Source organism: Solanum pennellii, chromosome 2 (assembly GCF_001406875.1).
Source record: "Solanum pennellii chromosome 2, SPENNV200".
NCBI classification, from domain to species: Eukaryota; Viridiplantae; Streptophyta; class Magnoliopsida; order Solanales; family Solanaceae; genus Solanum; species Solanum pennellii.
In genome coordinates, this window is record NC_028638.1 from 48,399,725 (window position 1) to 48,415,787 (window position 16,063).

At 31.7% G+C, this 16,063-nt stretch overlaps 2 protein-coding genes across 2 annotated transcripts; one reads left to right on the forward strand and one right to left on the reverse strand.

Annotated features, from left to right (window-relative positions):
- Positions 1-3,292: 3,292 nt before the first annotated feature.
- LOC107011653 (peroxidase 42-like) lies at positions 3,293-4,919 on the reverse strand. Its single transcript, XM_015211237.1, has 4 exons — positions 4,605-4,919; positions 4,325-4,513; positions 4,032-4,197; positions 3,293-3,943 (listed from the first exon to the last, which is right to left on the reverse strand). The coding sequence occupies exons 1-4, from the start codon at positions 4,818-4,820 to the stop codon at positions 3,534-3,536; spliced, it is 981 nt and encodes a 326-aa protein (XP_015066723.1). The 5' UTR covers positions 4,821-4,919; the 3' UTR covers positions 3,293-3,533.
- A 6,471-nt stretch (positions 4,920-11,390) lies between these two features.
- On the forward strand, positions 11,391-12,954 carry LOC107011082 (ATP synthase gamma chain, chloroplastic). Its single transcript, XM_015210415.1, has one exon. The coding sequence runs from the start codon at positions 11,589-11,591 to the stop codon at positions 12,720-12,722; it is 1,134 nt and encodes a 377-aa protein (XP_015065901.1). The 5' UTR covers positions 11,391-11,588; the 3' UTR covers positions 12,723-12,954.
- Positions 12,955-16,063: the final 3,109 nt, after the last annotated feature.

The window sequence follows — 16,063 nt, forward strand, 5'->3', positions numbered from 1 at the left end:
CAGTCACGCATCCTAATTGGTGAGCTTATGCCGGCCATAGTCCCTTCCCTGCTCTTAGTTTGCTTTAAAGGCACCATTTTCGCGAGTAAAAAGAACATGTGGTTAACCGAATGGATCACAGGTTGCTGCTCCACAGTCTGAGTTCCTTGGTTCGCCCTTCCAGGCTTGGCTCCAGTCTCTACGGGCTCAGCAGCAGCTTCTTGGGCTGGGCCACCAGCTTGAGGCTGTTCCTGATGCTGGACTTCAGCAATGGTAGCCACTGCTTCTTCAGTCTGAGAATCTGCCTCTTTGTCGCTTGCGGCCTGGGCGGCTCGGTTCGGCCGAGCCCGTGGGCGTGGTGTTTTGTCCGTAGTTGGATCGGCAAATCGATTGGCGATTTGCCTTGCTTGGCTTCCTTGCTTGATTGAAAGAGTTTTCCCGTTGGCCAGCTACTATGAATAAATGGATTGCCTCTATTGACCCTAGCCTTACTAAATATCCTAAGANTTTCAAGAGGATTCGCGGCATGTCAAGCCCTGGTAAGGTTTTGCGCGTTGTATCGAATTAAACAGTGTCAATTATGCACGTAAAATAGCTCGACCTTTTATTAGTAGTACTCGTTTTTATTAATAAATAAAAATAAAAATAATTGGCATCCTATAACCGTTATCAATTCTCCATCATTTTAGTTGCTTATAAACACCTCTTCCACCGCTTCTCTTTGTTTTGTTGTCATTAAAATTTGGTACATTTTCGATTGTATATTCATGTATATCTTCCACATATATCATTGTATATAAATATATTTTTTATCTTTTCTTTCATTTTTCCTGCAAAATGCTCAACTTGTTATTATGATGTTAATTAATGTCTTCACCATAATCACGAGAGACGAATCGGAAAGTGCTACAGAGGACTAAGGTACCAGTGTGGTAATTAATGACATTTGGACGTAATACTATGCTACATGTTATCACCTCTATTGCAATTTGCGTAATACTCTTTTCATAATAAAAATAAGTTAGAATTAATGTGAAACTTTGACACGCTAAAAAGCCAAGAAGTAAACGTATAAAACGTAGATAATATATTATTGGCCGAAACATCAAATGAAGAAAAAATAAATTAAAAGTAAATCATCTAATTACGACCATAATAAGAAAAAGATAGGTTGGTTCAATCCCTTGCAGATTGTAGTCCTTTTTACCTGACATGACTTTAGCCCAAGTCAACCCTATTAAAAGGCTTGGACAGATCGGCCCTTTTTAATCTTTTTCTTTTTGGATAATTCACATTTTTATGTGCCTCTTATTACCTAACTACAATCTCCAAAACACGACTAGGTCGTCATTAATTATGTAAATACACTTAAACTGTATAGATTATGGTAATTCTAAATTTCTTTTGATCTATGTTCTTGGATTGACTCTGTTAATATCATAATTAGTTTTAATTTTAAAATCACTTTAGATTGGATTATTTCTCTAAAATTTTTTAATACAAAAATCAGTTATGGTTATGAGCACTTTAAAAACGTTAGGAATTTTATTCTTAAATTTGAGAAGCTAAAAAAAGTTGAAGTGAAGTTATGAGCACTTTTAAAATGTTACAGTGTGATATTCTTCTTTCTTCTTCGAGAGTCAAGCAGTTTAACTTTGATCGAATATTTGCGTATAAAATTTTCAAATATTCTAAAATGAAATATATATATTTGTAACATAAAAAGTAGGAAAAAGGGTCAAAAATACCTCCCAACTTTGAGTTATTGTTTAAATTTACCATCGCCGTTAAAATGAAGTTAATTTTACCACTTCGATTACTAATTTCATCAAATTTACCCCCCATTAAACAGATTGACCAGAATTTTTTTAAAAAAATCCTAATTTCTTATTTTAACCCAATAACCCAACCCCATTTAAAATAACCCATCCCCATTCTAATCAAAGTACTGTAAGTCACAATAATTGATAATTCAAAATGTTAAAAGGTTCTATGAAAAAATTACGATCAAAGATACACTTGTTTAAATCTTGAAATGCGAAAAGTGTCACATAAAATGGGACGGAGGGAATAAGTTATTTTTTACTTTTAAGAATGTTTGACAAAGTTAAAAATAAGTTTAAAACGACTTTAAAAAATAAGACTTTCTCTACTTCTTTTTTTTTTAGACTAATAAATTACTTAAATTTAACTTTTATTTTTTAACTTAAAAATTATTTTTTTAAGTTAGTCCAAACGGATTCTTGCTGGTGTGTTTAGTTGATCTTGATGCTAACTTTAGTTCTAAAACTGTAAACAGAAGGCTTTGGATATTTTCAGTGACATCTGTACTATATATCAACTTACTAATAATTAAGGTCCAATAGTAGCTAAATTTAATCAATCTAATCAGATGGAGGGACCATCCTACTTAATTTCTAAATCATTTTCATCTAATATGTTATATACAATTTTCTTTAATCATTGAGCTTAGGGGATTGAAATGCAAATATAATGTCTTGAAGTTAAAAGCGAAAATTTATAATAACATGAGCTATGTTATTATTATTAGCATGTCAACAAGCAGAATAATCCTTTTGAATATTTGGTGTTCTGGTCTAGTAAGCTATTTGACCTATAAGGAGAGTACGACTAAATGGAAATTGATAAAATTGCTAAATCAGAGATTTCAATTTTAAATTTCTAAATATAAAAGTAAGAATTAATTTCAATACGGATATTAAAAACCAAAACTAAAGAAAAAGAATCTCGAGAATTGATAACACGAGAAGTCAACAACACCAATCTATTTGAATATGATGTTCTTATTTCCAAGCCACCTGTCTGGTTATTTCTGTAAGGTATTAATATAGTCATATTGAGTAGTAGTAGCATTTACCCTTCTTCACTCCTATGCAGCATTCATGGCCCTCTTTCTCTTTGTCTGAACCTCAACATATTATCATTATAAATAATTTGTTTTAGCAGCCATGACGTAAGTGATGACATTGTAATTAAAGGAACTTATTTTTACTTTTACTTTTTGTAAAATGATTTCCATCCAAAAATATGAGGGTCCTAATTTGCTTTTCTTGCTTTCTTTTCATCATTGGATTTTACCTAAAGTTACTGGAATCTTTGATTACACTGCTAAAAATTGAATCTTTATGGCGGTATAGTCGATTTTACGGAGCGTGCTCATGTACAACATGATTATCGCAAATATATGGGGTCGAGTAGTTTCTTGATCCTCTCGTATGTACTTCATTACACGAGCCTCTTATCGATTCTCATTGAATGAGAAAGAACCATCAAAATGAGCACTCTTGCATAGTAAATAGCAACAAATTAACACTTCCTTCATAACTTAAGAGGGTAGCTAAAATAGTGAAATTTTACAAACAGTACATGGAATGTTACCACTTTCATGTCCACTACACAAACTTACAACATCAAGAAATTAAAACCATCTTATTCCTCCTATCATTTTTCACTGTTCCCTCACATATAAATACACAAAGGAAGGGGGGAAAAGTGATAATGAGTAGAAGCACATAAGCAAAAGCAGGATTGTTTTAGTGGAGCTTGTTGGCAAGATTACACTGCTTTCTGATCTCACCTTTTGTCCCAGTAAGTGGATTATTCTCAGAAAGAATAGTGATGGCTCTTGCAAATTCCTTGAAGAAATAATTTTGGCTTTTTGCCATTTTCTTTACATATGGCTTAGTCCTCTTGTCCATTGCTAGTTGATGATCAACTAACATTAACCCCTTATTGTCCAATATGTTCCTGTAGTAGTTGTTGTCTAGAACCATGGGTGTGCCTCTGTCATTTCTCACATACTGCACAGCCTTTGGGTCTGGAATTGGATCAGGACACTTCTTGAGCATGTGTGGTACATGCTCTGGGTTCAATTGAGGGTCTACTTCTGGATATAAACGGTGTACCAACTTCACACAGTGTGTTCGACCCACACTGTGTGACCCTGTTCAAACAACACCAGATTAAATATTTTTTAGACCCAAACTATTAACTGAGAGCAATTTTGTTCAATGTCGTGTTGGCTATAGTACCTAGCAAGGCAACAACTCCAGCGGTGTTGATTCCAATGTTAGCAAATCTTTCAAGAACAACACTCATGCTTTCATTGTGATCTGGGAGGTGCTGTTCAAGAATGTCTGCTCTGCTTTTTCTTCCATCTCTTCTTCCAGTTTTGAGAGGAATGTGTGGCCCTCCTAGCTATGTACAAGACCATTATACATATTAGTACAAGCAATATTTAACTAAACCACTTTTAAGAACCAAATATCTAAGCTTGTCAAAAATACATAAACAAGTCCAGATCTACAATGAAGTAAAAACTTACTGCAACAATACCATCTCTACCAGACAAAACAAGAATATCAGCACAAGAAACAACACCAGGGCATTCCCTTTCTACAGCTTCTTTAATAGTCTCAATGTATCTGAAATTTCTCATACCAAAACTCCTGTCTGTCTCTTTCTCAGACAGCATCCTCCTTGTTGAGTCCAGCAACAAGGAAGCATCACATGACTGTATTTAAAAAAAAAAAAAAAACTGTAAATTCAACATCTCCAAAAAGGGTGTCTAAAAATGAAAAAAAAAGTTTCATTTTTTTTAGTACCTCAACGAAGCAGTCATGGAATATGTTTCTTAGCCAAGAAAATGCAGTATTCTTGTGGCGTTTGTAGAGAAGTTTGACTTGTTCTTTGATGATTTCTTCAGCTTGAGGGCAAGTGTCCTTGTAATAGTCCATTTTAAGGCTAGGATTTTCCTCTGCAAAAACAGAGGCAGCTGAAAAAAAGAGAATAGCAAAGAAAAAAAGATGTTTGGTAGCCATTTTTGTTTGCTAAATGGTCAGTAGAGGTTGTTCTTTAGATGATCACTTAGATACCTTCTTAAATAAGGGGAGAAAGTGCCTAAAATGTCCACAAAGAAAATGACATTTTTCTTTCCACTCAAGAATCAAAGTATTGTACACGCGGCGAATTTACGCCTACTCGAGCACTCATTAATTTATTACGATATATATATATATATATATATTTATATAAAAATTAAAAGATATTTATATAAAATTAATATAGAACATCTAATGAATAAATAATTTAATTGATTCAATAGTTCTTATGTTCGTGCTTAAAATTCTTTTTGTATTGTTGAATCTAGGTCTTAAAACTCTTACCATTTTGCTTCTCCATAATTAATTTTTTTAAGTTGAATTAAATTAATATAATATTTTATAAGTATAATTTTACTTATTTATTTTGTAAAAAAAATATTTTAACATATTATAACTAAAATGAGATGGAGTGAATAGAAATAAATATTTTTCAAAATCATGAAACTCACACTTTTCTTTCCCATGATATTTTGTATTAATAGTGTATTTTCACAAAATAGGATAGAGTTAAGTCTTACTTAAAAATTGTATTGATATATTAATTTGACTCATAAAGTATTTTCTAGGGGAATTTCTTCTATTTCTGAGAGTTGAAGTGAACTCAAGAAAATAAATTACTAAAGACTTGTTGAAATTAGTTATTTATAGTTTCTTTTTGATGTTGCCTGTTAGTTTAATAAATAACTTTCATATATAGCAAATATAAAAATTATGATTGTATATTATAGATATAAATTTCATAATTGCACTCCATAGCAAATTTTATGTTTGTTATACAGTTTTTGATTTATATAATTCGCTACAAACATCTAATTTCATACAAATTGTTCAGTTTTCTAAAATTCATTTATACATTGTAATTATATAATAAAAACTACATTCATATAATTATAAGTGTATATGACAAAAGTATATGTATTTATATTTGTATATTTACTTTTCTCTCGCTTTATACAAACACAAATATATTTTACACATTTTATATCGAAATGTATAAAATGGCTAGTTATATATAAAAAATGACTGATTGTATACTGAATGTCTGAATCAATTGACAAAAAAGGAGATATTTACTACGAATTATAATTAAAATAAGTCATTGCTATTATATTTAATTTAAATTAATAATTTATTATTTTATATAGTTTTCCCTAGTTTAATTAGGCTTCACTAAAATACTAATTACGTACATTTCGTTCCCTAGTTCAATTAGGCTTCACTGAAATACTAATTGCTTACATTTTAAACAATTCTTGAATTCAACCCAACAATTGATTTAATATTTTTATAATAAAAGCATGAATATATTATATTTTAGATTCTATTGAAGAAAAAAAAATTAGATACTGATAATAAAGTCATTTCACTACCCTATAAATTATGGATGATATGTGTACCATTTTTGTCGTCTTCACGGAAGACAGTGCTTGAAAGTAGGAGGAATCGTCACATGATATTGCGGTTAAAGATAAGAAAAAATATCAAATAAAAAATGTATAAAAAAAATTGGTGTGCAATATTCTACGAGTGTTAGTATTCACCGATAAAGATTCGATCAAATATAATTAGATTAAGTAATGTTAAATAATTTATAAATTTATATTATGTGTTATATATAATAATTTATAGTTGAGATCAATTTAATTATATACTTATTTTAATAATAAAAATAACAAAGCCGTCTATTATTTTTATTTTTTTAAAACTATCAAATAAAATAATTAAATATACTCTAGCTAATATTTTTAAGAAAAAAATAAGACTAGCGGGAATATGCGGACTTCTCGATTTTTTTACTTGTCAAACCTCATACTTGTTTTGGATTTTTTAAATTATTCTAATTTTAAAGAATTTGACACTTTTGAAGAATCTGATAAATATATTTTTATAATTATTTGAAAACCTCAAAATAAGTTTTTTCTTTTGATGTATTATCATGTACTTTAATTGAATTACTATTTAGAACTCAATGATGTTTTTAAGTTTGATCTATTTTTATAGATTCTTCAGAATTTGGAGAAAGCATGTGAGAAATTACTCTCGAAGAAGTTCAACGGGCAAAAAGTCAGGAAGTTCGCCAAGCTCGCGCTCCACTAAGTGTATAGATTGAGATCCAGTAGAAGTGGGAGTGCCGCACCGCGTTTTCCCTTATGGCAGATTCGAAAAGAGCGAAGCCGGGAAACGGACCGCAGCGCAACGACTAGGACTCGTGTCGTCTCAGTCCATTCAGTCAAGCCAGAAGGCAAACCGGAGCGATAGCGAAGCCAATCCGGGTAGGCGCACAGTCCTTATAGCATAGCAAACGTCCCTTTCCACTGTGCATTTTTCGAACAAAGAAGACGACTATAGGATCGAATTCGATCCAGTCAATCTTAACTTTTTTCTTGAAAATATTAATTTGATACACTTAATTACTTTACTTGATAGTTTTAAAAAAAAATAAAAAAGTTGACAATTTTGTTATTTTTATTAGATATTATTATAATTAATATGTAATTTAAATAAATTTCAATCATAAATTATTATATAGTACACATGACATAAATTTATAAAATTATTAGACATTACTTAACCTAATTATACTTGACTAGATCTTTATCCATATTCACCGCCCATACAATTTCTCTTTCTTTAATTAAATTATTCAAAGTCCGATCCTCAAAAGTAGCTGAGCTTTTCCCCTTAAATAAACTTTATTTCTACGATAAGAATAGTTTTAGCGGTAACAAAAATATAATAATGTCAAGAGTTTTTATTTTAGTATTAGATTTTAGGCTTTAAAAATATTTATAAAAAGTAAAAATTACTTAAATAACCATATTTAAAAAATAATAATTAAGCTATTATTATTAATTAGTTATCATTTAATTGAGTTAATGAAATATCAAGGCCTCTTTACTTTCATATAGTAAAGAGGAAAAATGGAATCCAACTAAAAAGAATCCAGAGTTTAATAATTTAAGTAGACCAAAATTAGATTAAAATACAAAAGTGATGTAAAATCATTATTTTTTATTCAAATCTAATTTGAAACGAGAAATTGACTAGTGATTTAATCCTTTACTGGAAAGGAGAAAACAAAGAGGTTGGAAACATATTTGCATGGACATTTGTACGTGAAATTCTAAGTGGCAAGTGCTACTCTCTTCGTCCATAATTGTTTGTCATGTTGTGTTTATCGAAAGTAAATTTGATTAATTTTTAAGGTAAATTAGATCATATTAATTCGATATTTTAAACAAAAGAATTAAATATTCTAAAACTATATGAAAATTATTATAAATTATAATTTTTTGCATATTAATATGATTAAAAAAGTATATCTTAAAATACTAGTCAAATTTTTTATAATTTAACTCTAAAAATAAAAATTATAATAAACAATATCGAACGAAAAAGTACTATATTTCAATTATATATTATATATTAGGGGTAGCCCTCATTAATGGTGGTTGACAAGGCTTAATCCATGTGGGGCAATCAATGGGTCATTAAGAAGAAGAAAATAAGTAACTTAGGAAGCAGTGTCTTCACTCTTTGATTTATCCACAAAACGAGACATGCATTATTTACTAGACATCATTATGGACGAGATACGATCAAAATTTGAGAAAGACATTTTAATTAAATTAAAATTTTATTATTTTATAAATTTACCTTTTAAATTTTATATATTTTTGGATTTGTATACATATTTTATGACTTTATATAGTTAAACTACATAAAAATGTATAAATGCTATATACACCAAAAAAATATACAATACTATAAAAAAGATATGGTAAATTACATTAATTTAAAAAAATTAATTACATGAAATTTTTCTTAGAAATTAATAGATAAACTATCACGGCTAATTGAAAATGTTGTTGAGTTGAAGTGGATGAGCACCGACGGTGTGACGTGACATGAAAGTGCCCTACATTGCTCGGTGCTCACGCAACGTAGTTGACCCTACTAAGTACGACAACAATATTTTATGTTTAGATGTCCACGTGGAGAAGTTACTATTTATAATGAATGAAGTCCGTATGGACATATATCATACCTTTAAAATACACTATTAAGTAGTTCAACTATTCAAGAGGGTAAGAAATTCAGCCCAAAATTTGAGATTGTTACAGTAATTTCAGTTAAAGTTTGAATATATTTCAGATTTTTTTTCATTATTTTATAGAATTTTTAAGCTGGGATTATCCTTTAACTACTCTTGTATATATTGACTATATTTTAAACAACAGCCATAAAAGTGGCTACCTGGTATAGCCTAACCATTGTTTGAAGTTTTAAAAACATGGCCTCAAGAGGGTTGCTTCAGACAGCAACAAAAAGTGGTTTTTGCTTTCTTTTTTTTAAATAAAAATCGATATTCCGTCCATTTTCTTTTATTTGAATCGAATTAGATCTTTAAATTTTGATAACATTGAGGAGTTCTCCAGTCTAAATTTTAATTGTCCAAGACTAACTTCAAAATTGAAGGATTAGAAAATTTTCAATTTTAAATATACGAATATGACATTGGTGCTACCAAAGCTAGCTTTACATCCAAAATAACTAAAGTTTGAACAACATGTGTGATATGTTAACTTCAAATATTTAGATTTCAGTTAATTGATGTGTCAATCCCAACTTCAGACTCGTATACAAGCGATTCTCAACTTCAGTCTCACAATTTTGAACCTTCCAGAACCAAGGGTGTTCGAGCCTGCAAGTTAGTTATGGGTATTAAACCTGAAAAGCTTTATGAAATTGGCCATTTATTTAAATAAGTATCCTAAATACGGTTACTTGTGCACTGGGCCCTTTCATGGAGGGCCAATTTTCTCATGATGGATTGATTACATACATAATCGTATTAAGGGAAACTTACATAAATGTGCTATATTAATAAAATATTTACCATTTATAGCAATAATATTTCTTTTTCACTTGATCGCTTTTAATTCATTTATAATACAATTTTAATACATATTACAGATTTATCACAGTGTTGCTATAAATGGTAATAAACAAAATGTATCGCTAAAATCAATAATTATTTTTTAAATTGTATTATTTTATGTAATTTTTCCTCGTATTAATTGGGCCCTTTCTTTTGTGGGCTTTATAAGAAGCCCAGAAAATTATTTTGTATTTTAAGTACATTTGTTGCGAAAAAGATGTTATTTTGTTTTCCAAATGTTTTTTATGTATGATGTTCAAGGATATTGGTTTTTTACCGTTTTTTTAAATTGGTAAAATAACATTGTCATACTGTACAATTTTTAGTGTTCTAGAGTACAGATTTAGTTTGTACGTTTTCCGAACTACTCACGAAATGAAGTCAAATATTGCATAGAGCTAAATATTTAAATATTTGAACGCTTCAAACGTTAAAATTTATTCTTAATAACATGAACTTATAGATATAAGAACGACATGACATATTGACATGTTTAAAGTAGTAATCATTTCACATGTGCCAAAAGTAACTCTTCTTTGTAAAAATTAAATTCAATCAAACATCAATCATATAAACTAAATTGAAGGAACTAGGAAGTATAATTTCACAATCAATAGCTAAAATGTCACAATTTCTAACTAATACTGTGAAACGTAAAGATATTTGATAAGTAAATAAGAACACAATATCTTTTCAAAATATAAATGGAGTCATTTTCCAGACCTTCATGATACTCAACAGTATAACAAATCAATAAATTAGCCTTTTGATCTAGTTATTTCCTTCGAACTCCTAACCATCATAGTAATCGTGTAACATTATATCCTAAGAAAGCTCAATTATGACTTTGAACTAATAGCCATTTACAAAAACTCGACTGCTAAATCACTCTAATTTTATCTCAATAGGGAAAATAACGAGAGAAATGATCTTTTATAACCATTTACAAATTGAATAGAACATTTTTTTTCAATTCTTTTCAAATTTATTACGTGTAAAAATGAAGATCTCTTATAAAATAGATATAAAACTAAACTAAATTTGTAAAAAACTACAACAATCACTTCTCCAAAAAAAATAAAATCAATTAATATCTCAGAATCACAAATGAAGTGAGGAATATTCGAGCAGAGAAGTCATTCACTTGGGTCACTGTAAGAGACCTTACACTGATGACCGCAAAAATTCTCATCAATATATCTTCATTTACTAACAAAAGCTTTATTTATGTAATTCTAACTTTGTGAAATTTTGGGCATTAATATATCTTTACTTATTACTAACAAAAGCTTTCCAACACATGAACATATTTCACAAAGAAAATGAAAACATTTACTCTTGAACTACTACATTAACCATTATTTCATTTTTTTATCCGTATAAATACCTACTTAATTTTGTCCTCTTAAATAGGACTGATATTTGAATCATAATTTTCACACACTTCACTTCATTGGGTGTATGTCATAAATGTATTTTTAAAAAAAATATAAGTAAGAAAATAAAAAAATCTTAATCTAAGCAAATCAAAAGTTTTTCTTTCATTCACAACCGCAATCTCAACGGTCTAAATCCTTATCCTTAAACCTGATCCGATTGGCCCTTCCCTCCACCTCTCATTCCCTCCTTCTCCCTTCACCCCACACCACCAAAACACCCAAGATTTCCACCATTCTGATAAGAATCCTCAAAACAAAACCCAATCTTTATCCCTCCCATTTCACTCTTTGGAGCAGCCACATTCCTGAGCTAAAAGAAAAAACATGTCTTGTTCAAATTTGACAATGTTGGTGTCCTCAAAACCATCTCTTTCTGACTCCTCTGCCCTTTCTTTCCGCTCTGCTGTCAGCTCTTTTCAGCTTCCTAACCACAACCTATCAGGCCCTTCAAACCCCTCAAGATCATCATCAGTTATCCCTGTTCGATGTGGCCTCCGTGATCTGCGTGATCGAATTGACTCTGTCAAGAACACACAGAAGATTACTGAGGCTATGAAGCTTGTGGCTGCTGCTAAAGTCAGAAGAGCACAAGAAGCTGTTGTCGGTGCTAGGCCTTTCTCTGAGACTTTGGTTGAGGTACTTTACAACATCAATGAGCAGCTCCAGACAGATGACATTGATGTACCACTCACCAAAGTAAGACCTGTCAAGAAAGTGGCGTTGGTTGTCGTCACCGGTGACCGTGGTCTTTGTGGTGGTTTTAACAACTATATCATCAAAAAAGCTGAGGCCAGGATTAGAGATTTGAAAGCTCTTGGCCTTGATTACACTATAATCAGTGTTGGCAAAAAGGGTAATTCTTATTTCCTCCGCAGGCCTTACATCCCTGTAGATAAATTTCTTGAAGGAAGCAATCTGCCCACTGCTAAAGATGCTCAGGCCATTGCTGATGATGTTTTCTCATTTTTTGTGAGTGAAGAGGTTGACAAGGTTGAGCTTCTCTACACAAAGTTTGTGTCTTTAGTGAAATCTGAGCCAGTCATTCACACCCTGCTTCCATTGTCACCAAAGGGAGAGATTTGTGACATCAACGGGAACTGTGTTGATGCAGCTGAAGATGAGTTCTTTAGGTTGACAACAAAGGAAGGGAAATTGACAGTGGAAAGAGATGTCATGAGGACTAAGACAACTGATTTTTCAGCAATCTTGCAATTCGAGCAGGACCCTGTTCAGATTCTTGATGCCTTGCTGCCACTTTACTTGAACAGTCAAATCCTGAGGGCATTGCAGGAGTCATTAGCCAGTGAGCTTGCTTCTAGGATGAGTGCCATGAGCAGTGCAACAGATAATGCGTCTGAATTGAAGAAGAATCTATCTAGAGTGTACAACAGACAGCGTCAGGCAAAGATTACCGGAGAAATATTGGAGATTGTTGCTGGAGCAGATGCCTTGGTTTAAGCATATCCCCTGCAATTGTGCTTCTCTGTAGGTACAATAATGAAGTCTAGACAATTTTTATTTTCTGCTTCTCAACCTCGTACAGACTTTGTGCACAAGAAGAGAACCACATTATATTTTGTACACAAGGCCAGACCAAACCTATATTTGTATGTCAATTTTTTTCTGCTATATTTGTAAAACATGAATTATTGAAAGCCTGAAATCTTCAATCCCTCGTATAGCTTTTCTACTTCATAGTGTCAAACTGTATAGACCAGTTAAAGCACTCATTTTATAGTATAGTGTATCCTGTCTTTATAGTTTCACCAAGAAATACATACATAGATTAAATATGGATACACCACAAGTCTAGCAGAATAGACTGATTTCATCAATCACTTTTAGAATCTGGCTTAAGTTTTCATGGATTTTCCTCCTCTTAGCCTTGGTGATAAATCTGCAGCCACTGTAAAATGATCTGCTATGAGATTCGATAGGACGATGAGTGTACATTGCGAACTTCATTCTTTGACCTTAGTCTCTTCCATTTATTGGTAGATGATGTAGGAACATTCTTTAGAGAAAGGTTGAATCATGCCAGTGTGATTTCTCATATTTAGAACTGTTCAAAGGTCAATCCTTGTTCTAGTAAAGCTCAACTTTTGATCCTTCTTCCAATCTTTTCCCTTCAATTGGCATGCAATTGATTTCTTGTGTTGATTATTGTACGAGGTTATTCTCTGATAACTAAATCCGGAACAGTTATTACTAAGGAAATAAACGTTTGGGAGAGCAGGTGGCTGACCATATGTATATGCCGATGCTACTACAGCATAGTAATTACTATCTGGATCAACAGAATGTGATCAATGTCAAAAACAGAGTAAGAACTGCCTGGAAATTCAGGAGTGCTGCTCAACTTTCACCACCGTGGAAAACAATGTAATGACTTTCTATTTAGATCTGTGTATCTATATAGAACTAAAGGAGATGGAATCTAACTTCATTAAGCTACCACATCTCAAAATTTGCATAAAAGAAGCTAGAATTATCGAAGCCAAAGTTATGAAGTTAAGATATAAAAGTAAAATGTGAAAATTCAAACACTGAAACAAACCATGAAATCCTTTCCTCACAAGGTCATTACACAAGAAAATGCCTTTAAGGCCAGGGGCAATGAAACCTGTCTTGCCATGTTGCTCCCACACACACACAAGGAGTATAAGGAAATCATTATGCATTACTTCAGTATTAAAGTTTCCTATATAGTGAAAAGATACTTAAGAAAGCAATCTCCAAGGGTAGCTCTAAATGTTTTTCCACAAATTAACAATTGGATAACTTCTAGAGGAATCTACCATAAGTATTTGTACATTGCCTTCTTTACTTAAGCTAGGGGAGTATTAACTAATCACTAATGTTTTTATAGCTGTCTTTATAGTTTGTCAACCAAGGAGAGATCCACTGTTATGCCCACATTCTGTTCTCATTTGCTCTCTTCTGAAAACGTTAATATTCCACTATTTTCATCCTTACTTGCATGCCTGAATATACGAATTGCTTGACTGGCATAATTATGAGATCTAAGTGAAGAACAAAATAAAGGTGGGAGAAGGCTCGCATATGATTAGATGTCAACCTCCATCCATTTCGACCTTTAAATTAACTGAATTGGCAGAAAATTGGAAAACCTAGTGGGAAACTATGATTGATGAAGAGTATGGCAGAGCATATATTTCTCCTTCGAACTTGCTTCTATGCTCAGATTTATGAATCTAAAGACTCCTATTCCTCAGGTCATATTATCCTGAACTCTTGAAGCACGAAGAGGTTGCAATACTTTGAAGAGAAATCATTCAATAAGAGCATGGTTATATATGCACAACTTTATCAAGCACCAGAAGTAATCAATATCCATGAAACTGTACATGAATTCACATAACTACCTGATTATAATTATATCAAGTCAACAAAGAATCAACTAATTGTTCATTTTGCCATATTATCCTAGGCAATAAATTCTCCAACTTAACAGAGACGCATAGTGACATTAAATGCATTTCCTATCACTACATCCGTTTAACATAAATCAAACTAGTATTAAGGAAACATTAAACACAATTAAGAACTGATTATAAGTATGAAACAACACAATCCCCTCTCACAAAAATTCAAATTGGACTCATAGTCAAGTCAATTAGGCATAAACAAAGCAAACATATCATTATATTTATGTAAAAAAAAAAAAAATCCAAATCTCTTCTTCGTCACAATTCAAGGTAAATACATTACTTACATTCATCAGAAGCCACATAAACTTTACCCACAAATAAAAATAAAACAGGTAATATTAAAAAAAAGTTCAATTTAAGAAAAACCCTTTACTGTAGTAGCGGATTATATGGTAACGAGAGACGGGTCACGATTGGATTCATAGAAAATGGGTGCAACTGCACTGAGCTTCTTCCTCTGAAGGCAGCAAGGACGGTTGCTCTTGATCTTCAAATTAAAGCAAGGAACGCTCTCCATGATTGGTGCTGGCTGTGAAACTCCGGTTTCTGAATCGGATGTTTGGTGGTTCATCACAATTAGAGTTTTAGGATTGTTCAGTACTTTTGATTTAGCAGTGATTTTGGAATTCCTGATTTGGGCTAACGCTCCTGGCTTCAGATATGTATAATACGACGGCATTGAAGATCTCAAGTTTCTGCTTCTCATCTTTGATTTCATTTTTTTTTCCTGTATCTGTGGGGAAGAGCGGTTTTGGATTTGGATGAAGAAGGGAAAAGGGGGCTTTTTTAAATAAGGAGGTTGTAAAAGCGGGAAAATGGTGTTAGGCGGGTCACTAATTTTATACCAAAAAAAGACCGGCTAAAAGGCGAAAACTTTGTGCCGACATTTTGGGAATTTGATACTTAATTTCCATATTTGAATTTATTTTTGAGACAACACTAGGAGCCTGTTTGGCTCAGCTTAAAAGCTGGTCAAACTGACTTAAAAGCTGATTTTTGACTTATTTAGCTGTTTGGCAATACTCAAAATAGCTTATTTTAAATTTAAAAAAAATTTATTTTAAGCCAAAAGTTAAAAGCTGGGGTAGAGGTGCTTTTTTTTTTAGCTTATAAGCTGTTTTAAGTTGACCACATTTTTATCTTTTTGCCCTTAATATTTTTATACAATCTTCAAATTACAACATAACCCTAACATCTCTTTCTTCCATTTTTCCCTTTTCACGTTTGGCATAGCAACTTCAGCACTTTTATCCAAACACATAACTGCTTATTTTAAAAATAAGTTTCAGCACTTTCAAAAGTACTTTTTTAAAGCTGCTTTTATTAAGCCCATCCAAACGGGCCCTA